Source organism: Trichomonas vaginalis, chromosome VI, assembly GCF_026262505.1.
Source record: "Trichomonas vaginalis G3 chromosome VI, whole genome shotgun sequence".
Taxonomy (NCBI): domain Eukaryota; phylum Parabasalia; order Trichomonadida; family Trichomonadidae; genus Trichomonas; species Trichomonas vaginalis.
Genome location: NC_067208.1, coordinates 9,107,833 through 9,116,485, shown reverse-complemented (window position 1 = coordinate 9,116,485; position 8,653 = coordinate 9,107,833). Strand labels below are relative to the sequence as shown.

The following is an 8,653-nucleotide window of genomic DNA, read 5'->3' as shown; positions in this document are numbered from 1 at the left end:
ATGACAGCAACAAACAACAACAGCAACTTTATCGTTTCTGATGAAAAAGTTATTGATTCATTAGCTGAGGAATTAGTTGTGGCAGAAACTAAAACCCTCAACGAAAGGATTAGTGAAAACAAGATTGATTTACATAACTACCTCAAACATGATGGAGGAAGAGGAAGGAAAACTGGTATGGCTTTATTAGTAAATAAAATATCAAATTTAACGATTATAGATGTTGATATCAATAAATCATACAATGATGAACTTAAAGAAACGGTTAGAAAAGACATTCTATCAAAACTTTCGGATAAAGATGTTATCATTAAAACCGCTTCAGGAGGTCTTCACATTTATTGCAACACTAATTTCTTCTATGCAGTTTCGAACAGAATGATTAAATGTTATTCCTGCAATGATTATGATATCGATATCATGACTTCTATGGATGATTCAAAGCGTTCTTTAGTGGTTATGGCTGATTCAAGAGTTCGCAAGAATGCAACAGAACCAATCAATACATACTCATTCATTCGTGGAAGTTACGATTCAACATTAACTAGAACAGTGAATGATATATTAAATGATTTGAATATTAAGGTAAGAGTTGAACAGAAGAACGAAGAAATAAAGACCATCATGAATGAAAACAAAGATGTAAACATTGACGATAAACTTGCCCAGAGCATAGTTGATGGCATTAGTGATTTTGAAGTACATAATGACGGTGGAAACATGAATTTAGAAAAAGAAGTTACATTATTCACACTGTTTCAAGCAATTAATTCGTTACTGGATCATTTAATTAATGAAGCATACGATAACGTTTATAACTTCTGCAGTTTAACAGAAAATGCAAAAAGTAATTTTGAAAAAGCACGTAGTAGATATGCACATTTAATGACTTCTCCATTTGTTTTAGTGAAGATTCTAAAACTATATCAAAAGGAATATTATGATGAATACGTTTTGCCTTTATTACGTAAGCCAAAAATAACATTTGATATAAAACTTGATGACTCGTTTTTGATAACAGATATTAGACGCAAGGCTGAAAATCATCAGTATAAAAACAGTTCTGAAGTAATTGAGGATTTATCACGTGTAATCCGTTTTGTAGATTGTGGAAATAAATATTTCATTCAAAAGGACTATAATATCCACGACAAAATGAATCAAATATCATTCGTTCTTCAATCAAACATGAAAGAGTCACTTAAAATGATTAAATTATTTAAAGAAGAAGGTAAAACCATAACAGCATGGGATGTACTACTAAATCAATTATCCTCATTAACCGTTAAGGGTGTTTGCTTTAAATCTGATTCCCCAGATGTTTTCTCAACGTTTCAAGGTTATAAATACAACGTTCTCGAAAAGCCTGATTACTCAAAAATTGAGATGTTTATGAATTTCATTAAAGAAGCCATATGTGATAATAACGATGAAGTGTATAAATACCTTCTCGGCTGGATTGCCTCAATGATTCAACATCCTGGAATCAAGAATGAAACAGCAATTATTTTGAAAGGACTTCAGGGAACAGGTAAAAACAGATTTACAGACATTATTTCTGAACTTCTCGCTGGTTATTCATGTAAAAACATTACTGAAATAGGTGAGCTAACGGGTAATTTCAATTCAGTAGTTGAGAATAAAATGTTTCTTGTACTTAATGAACTCAAGAATGTTGGTGAAGATAGACTCGCAAACTTCAACGCTTTGAAATCAATTATTACGGATAATGAGATTAGAATTAATGAAAAGAATCAACCCAGAAGAACTGCTCAGAATGTTGCCAATTTCATTTTGGTAACTAATAACGTCTACCCTGTCAAAATTGAAGTTGGAGACAGAAGATATGTAGTTTTAAGAGTTAATGGTAAATTCAAGGGTCAATTTGATTACTTCAAGAATTTAATGGATTCATGCACAAAGGAATTTTATGATAACCTTTTAACATATTTTATGCAATATGACCTTTCATCATTTAATGTACGAATCATACCGATGACTGAAGCCAAACAAGATTTAATAGAATTATCAACAAATCCTTTAGATGTATGGATAAATACACATTATGATGAACTGTGCGCAGGTATGACATGTAAAAATGCTCTATTCTGCAAACCATCAGACATGAAAGACAAGAATTTCCAAATGAGTATTAAGGATAAATGTGATAGGAAACAGAGAAGAATAGATGGTAAACAAACATGGTGTTATGTTTTGAAAGAAGAAATGAAAGGATTATATAAACAGGTTGAACCAAACGATAATGAGGATTCATTTACTGACGATGAAATACCTGTAAATGAAGCTTTATAAAGTATGATTGGAATTTATTTTTGCCTTCCTCCTTTCGTACCTGTTGTCAAAATGTCATGTTGTCACACTTTTTTAAAGAAGTTAATTAACCTGGTGACATGGTGACGTGGTGACATCTTCAGTTATTCAAAAATAATTAATTATTGAATAACCCAAAACCATTAACGTAAACATGAGACTTTGTCTCCGGACTCTTTGAGTCACTTAACGTAACCATTAATTTTCATAAATGTTGTCAAAATGTCATGTTGTCACACTTTTTTAATGAAGTTAATTAACCTGGTGACATGATGACATGGTGACACCTTCAGTTATTCAAAAATAATTTTCGTAAATGTTGTCACAAACTTTAGAACGGCATAATTTAAATTTTTATTTTTATCATAAATGGATACCCCACAAGCTCAAAATTTACCACGAATCATAACAAGGGAGGAAACGATAAAAATGATGCGAGAACTTGCTAAAAATAACAAACCACTAAAACTGAGAAAATGTGGTTATGCAGTAATGATGGAAAGAGAGATGTTGTCGAAGAGGAATAAAAATTAAATTTGGATAGAGTTTAAAAATTCATCTTTATTAAATTCATCTCTTCCAATCAATTTATTTATTCTATTAAATTCTTTTATTTTTGCTTCACTCAGTTTAAGGATTGAACGGTAAGTTTCTAATTTTTCGATTATTTCTTTCCTCTCTTTATCGTTTTCACTTCCTTTAGTTTTATGGGCATCAGCCCCACCGCATTGCGGCTTCTTTTTGTAATAGCATATTTTTGATTTAATTCTGTTTAGTTTCTTTTTATATTCATCGTCTGGACTCTTGGATGCTTCGTTATCACTCATTTCTTACGAAATAAAGAATTAAATATTATTTAAATATAATGGAGTAATAAAATAAATCGGAATTTCTATTAATTTATTGTCAACTTCAACTAATGCATTGCCGTTAATATATCTAACAAATTCAGCTATTGTGTCAAATCTTCGTCTTCTTTTTGTCATTGATTTATCAGTTTTTCCATAATCGAGATGAATCAAAACTTTATCCCTTGTTTAAAATTCATGAGCCCCGAATTATTTGTTCACGTTTAACATCATTTAACCTTTCCATTTGCTTTCTAATATATCCCCATTCTTTTAAAATATCATTTTTCATTTCCACTGGTTTCATGTTTATAGTTTCTATGCCATGTATTATTGTAATAATATACTAACTGTTGTATGATGGAGTCATGATTTCCATCCCAATATATCTGACCGTTAACCCCTAACGCATCTCTAAGAGTTCTCATTACCGCATCAACTATTTTATTATGAAACGTATATGGAGAGGATGAAAAGAAAAAATTAATTTGTGGGAAATAATGAATCATAGCTGCCTGAAATCCTTTATCACCATAACCCCTTATATTATCTACTCTTTCATGATCTAGTAAGTATTGTATAGCTCTTCTTGTTTCCTGTTCTGTTTTCCCTTTCACTGGAATGCAATATAAATATCTAGTGTTAATGTTAATGGCAAATAAATAAGTAACGTTTCCTTTTGAATATTCCAGATGATCGATTTCGTATGAATATGGATATGGAGCAAATGAAGGGCGACTAAATTTTTCCTTTAACGGTTGAATTTTCGGGTCAATTGGTTTATTTAATATCTTGAAATCCTTTTTAAAATCTTTTTGCTTCTTTAATGTTTGAAATGGATATAATAAAGTGAATGATGAAGGATTAACTGAAGGAGGAGGTGGTACTGTCGTTGGAGGTTTTGGTGTTGCAAGTGGTTTAATTTTATCTGCTTTGATTTTGGATTTCATTCCCCCATCATTAATTCTGGATGTATTCTATTCATTTGTTTTAAATATGCTGTATATAAAGGTTTGATATACTTTCCCGCTTCGAGTTTATGTTGAAGGATGAATTCCAAAAGCTGATCTTCATTTAAAAGTCGGGCTGAATATGGTTTAACTAATGAATCATAAATTAAGGCTTGTGCTTCATTTATGGTCTGAGGGACCTGTGTGTTTTGCACCTTTTGTTTTTGTTCCTTTGGTTTTTGTGGCTCATGATTATATAATTTATATAATTCATCAATATCTTCTTCTGTTAATACTTTATTTTTGAAATCTTTCAACTGTTTAAGTTGTGATTTAGTTTTTTCCTTTGTATATTCATTATTTTTAATTTTGTCTTTAATTTTAGAAATTATTTTATCATGATATTTCAAAATTTCATTTTTATAATATGGATAATAATAATCCATATCATCACCCATTATATTTTCATTATATTTTTGGAGATATGATTTTAATTCATAATAATCAAGAAAATTTTGATTAAGTACTAAATCATCAATTAAATTTTTTAAATCTGTGTTATCCATTTATATAAAAATAAAATAAATGTTTAAGGGTGCCCACCTCTTTGAATCATAGTATCAAAACCATTATTTACGGTTCCTTTTGTCTCTTCTGTGGCATTTTATTAAAAATAAAATTTTAAAGTGTATTAAATAAATGGCATACAACATCCATTTTCACAACATACAGCCTTAGTGTGTGCTCCTGTTAATGCAGTCTTACCAATTGTTAAGCGAGTCATTGACCCGTTTTTAAGTTGTAAATTAATATTCTGACCATCAAATATCACTTTATCATTTATTATATCCAAATAATTTTTAGGTGTTAATTGTTTATTTTGTCGTAAACTAACACCTTTCATTTTTTGTGCAATCTTTTTAAAATCACTTCCATCAATTGAACCGTTGAATGATGTATAACACTTAGGGCATAAAGCAACCATGTTATCACCTTGTTTCTGAATTGCTAAACCCAATAACTTCTTCTCATGTGCTTTTTCTTCAGCTTTATTCTTTAATTTAGGTTTAAATTTCTCATCAAAACAGAAGAAATCAAATGGTGCGAATTTGAAAATGTTTTTATCATAAAATTGTTTATCGGTAACAATTGCTTGAAATGCTTGAGTGTTAGGAAGATTTGGGTCGCCAGCGATTGCCCAATAAGATGAATCAGTATCACCTTCAATGAAATGAAAACGATTAAGATTCATGCATTTATACATAAAATCATAAATGAAAACTAAATACCAGTATTTAGCATTATCTAAAGTGAAGAATGCCTCTTGTAAACATGTATCACATCTATAAAATCTATCTTTAAGCATCACTTGATATGTATCTTCACCTATTTCTCTTATGTTTTTAAACTTATTTGACATACATGCAACGCGTGCCTTCTGTGCATTCATTATTTTAGTCTTTGCGTAATTTTGTGTATTCATTGCATCATAACCATATGATCCATTAAGTGAAATCTTGCAAAATAAACTTTTTCCTTTATTTCCTTCTAATTCAGCCTTTTGTCTTTCATTCATAAATTTGTTCGCAAATTCATTAAAACAAGTGTTTTTAGTAAATGTTAAAATTGATTGAATATCATCGATGATAAAATGAAATCTGTCTATTAGATACCAAAGATAATAAGAAGAAAATGGTTGATATTGGTTGTATGTTGATGCTAACCGAGTTAATTTCCTCTGTTTCTGGTCAACTGGTAGATTGTTTGATTTCATGTAATTATACATAAAACTGCCAATTGTTTTTTCATCTGTGATAATATCTAAGTTTCTTATTATCGGTAAAAAGTTTATGTAATCATTAATGTATTTTTCATCAATGTGACCCTTTACTTCAGCCACGAATAAATTTTTTTCTTAATTATTCCCAATGCTTTTGCTTTCTTTGTTGCTGTATCACAAATGATAACACCATTCAATCTTCCCGGCATATACATTTTATGGTCAGTATATTGAATGAAATCATGAGGATTAGATGAAAATGATGAAGGATATAATGAATTAAAGTCAACACCAACGAAATGAGTCATGATGTTGGAAGTGTCCTCATTTGATACAGTTTTAGTTTCTGGACTATATGAAAGTTTATTAATGTGCGTGATTCCTTTAAGATTTACTCTATGTTGAACATTTGATAGACCACCAGTAATTCCATTACGGAGAATGTGATAAGCTTCAACTGAATCTAAAGTCATTGGTAAATTATTTTTTAATGCATAATTTCTTAAATTGATTCTTAAACGTTGAACATCTTCATCTTTATTTGATTTTACGACATTGCAATAACAACACATTAACTGACAATTTTCTTTGGTATGTGGTTTTTCATTATCGATTCTATCCAATGTTGGTTTATTTGCATATGTAAACGCTTTACCACACATTTTGCATTTAGATGAAAGGATTAAATCGTGATAGTATTGAAAATCATCCATTGAAACATTATTTTAGTATCTCTTTCTGCTTTTTCATCTTGTTTCTTATATGATTCAATTTTATATTTCCAATACTTTTTCGTTAATTCAAAACTTGATTCTATCTCTTCCTCAGGATATTTTTCATTAAGATTAAAGTCTTTATATGCTAAAGCGTAACGAATCATTGAAGCATTCGATGATAAAGAAAGATTATGAAGCATGTCAATTTTATAAACAAATGTTTCTTCAATAATTTTATCGATTGGGTCAATCATAATTTCAACATCTTTATTGCAATAATGAATAAAATATTCTAATCTATTCTTAAAATTTTTAGCATCATTGAGATATATTTGATAATCACTATCTGATATAGTTTCTTGGGTTAATGCTGAATAAAATGAATCTTTCGTGAATGGTTCCACTTTATATAATTCTTCTTCGTAATTCTCCCATGTGATAAATTGATAAGGGAAAAAGGATTTAACACGTGATTTATTGTTTCCGAAATCTTGAGTGAATTGGTCTAATATCCCACCCGCTATATAATTTCTGATGTCAATAAATCTCAATTCATATGGAACGTTTGTTTTCTTTACAATGATTTGCTTAAATTGTGAAGATGAACCCAGCATTGATTTTATTTTCCATTTTGCAGTGTTTAAATCACGAAGAATTAAATTTAAATCAAACTTTCCCGAATTAAAACCAATGATATTCACTTTATTAAATTCTTCATCTAAAGCTCTTTCATTGCTTCCTTTTGTTTCTCATTTAATGTATTCATTAATTCTTCATATTGTTCAATATTTGATTTAGCAACTAATGAACAGGTTGAAAATAAAAACTCAATCCAATCAGAAATAAAAGAATCACTCGAAGTTAAGCAAAAATTCCTCGTATATGTTTTATCATTTAATTTAACCGTTGATGATACCATGAATGGTTTTAAGTAAGCGTTCAAAGTTGCACACTCAGAAAGTTGTAATTCTTCTTTAGTCTCTAATGTTTCAAAGTCAAAAGTAATATAATATCTTGTCGGTTTATAATATTTCTGCAAATTGTGAGCTAATAACCACTGATATATCTTCTGTTTCATAATGTGTGGTGCATATGGTTGCTGGGTCTTTTGCAATTGAACGTCTTGAATTAATCTTCCATTATTTTCTTTACATTTCTCACAATGCTTTAAAAATCTTCTTTGGTTTTTCCTTTCTGGATCATCATGGATAGAATAAACTTCTTCTTTACAATATGGACAAACTTTATAGCCGGTGAGTGCTTCAACGTCTGTTATTCTGTCAGCGTGAAGTTTTCCACATGGACTCTGTGTTAATAAAATATTTACTGTTTCAAATTCTGGATCTATCATTATTGATTCCACTAATGGAAAGTCTACCTTATTTATGTCCACGTCTTCTGGTTGAGGATCACAATAATAGAAATCAATATTAACATTTAACATTCTCGCTAATCTCTCACTTTCTGATGAAATGTCAAACCCTTCATATGCATCTATTGCTTCATTTAAATAGCTTCTACGAGTTTTAGGATTAGCACCATCAGGAATGTTATAGAAGCGTTTAAATAACCTTCTACCTTCTGCTCTAATTTGATTATCATTCATTTTAGCTGTTCCGTTTTTGTTCATTTATGTAAGAATAAAAAATTAAAAAATAAATAAAAATAAAGTTTATTTTTTAAAGCCCATAAAATGAATTAAGAACACATAAATTTTTATCATCTGCGACGTGACGAATACATTTTAATTTACTCAAGAATGCGTACCCTGATACATTAAATCTAATTCCCGTCTTATTTAATTTCACAACTTTGAAAAGGAATGTATGAATAGCTATAAAATGATGAGAAGATGTTTTATGGGTTGCTTCCATTTTTTCTGAAATAAATGAATAAATATAATGCTTATACGTTTTCATATCTTTTATGTTCTTAATAACGAATGGTATAGACCTTTCCACTTCGTCTTCCTTCGGTGCTGTTCTTTCATATGAAACATTATTGGTATCTTCAATAATGAAACCACAA

At 29.6% G+C, this 8,653-nt stretch overlaps 5 protein-coding genes and 1 pseudogene across 6 annotated transcripts, besides 1 other annotated feature; 2 read left to right on the top strand and 4 right to left on the bottom strand.

The window, feature by feature from the left end:
- TVAGG3_0832900 (Prim-pol domain family) lies at positions 1-868 on the top strand (the record flags this gene model as incomplete). The annotated part of the gene is made up of 1 exon (XM_051248561.1): positions 1-868. A coding segment is annotated over one exon (868 nt), but the record flags the coding sequence as incomplete, so codon positions are not given.
- Positions 1-8,653: part of a mobile genetic element that runs on past the window's edge.
- Positions 1,387-2,313, top strand: TVAGG3_0832890 (uncharacterized protein; the record flags this gene model as incomplete). The annotated part of the gene is made up of 1 exon (XM_051248560.1): positions 1,387-2,313. One exon carries the CDS (start codon positions 1,387-1,389, stop codon positions 2,311-2,313), a length of 927 nt encoding a protein of 308 aa, XP_051084035.1.
- On the bottom strand, positions 2,862-3,158 carry TVAGG3_0832880 (uncharacterized protein; the record flags this gene model as incomplete). Its single annotated transcript, XM_051248559.1, has 1 exon — positions 2,862-3,158. One exon carries the CDS (start codon positions 3,156-3,158, stop codon positions 2,862-2,864), a length of 297 nt encoding a protein of 98 aa, XP_051084034.1.
- Positions 4,126-4,695, bottom strand: TVAGG3_0832870 (uncharacterized protein; the record flags this gene model as incomplete). Its single annotated transcript, XM_051248558.1, has 1 exon — positions 4,126-4,695. One exon carries the CDS (start codon positions 4,693-4,695, stop codon positions 4,126-4,128), a length of 570 nt encoding a protein of 189 aa, XP_051084033.1.
- TVAGG3_0832860 lies at positions 4,821-6,789 on the bottom strand (annotated as a pseudogene). Its single transcript has one exon. A coding segment is annotated over exon 1 (1,969 nt).
- Positions 7,408-8,255, bottom strand: TVAGG3_0832850 (uncharacterized protein; the record flags this gene model as incomplete). Its single annotated transcript, XM_051248557.1, has 1 exon — positions 7,408-8,255. A coding segment is annotated over one exon (848 nt), but the record flags the coding sequence as incomplete, so codon positions are not given.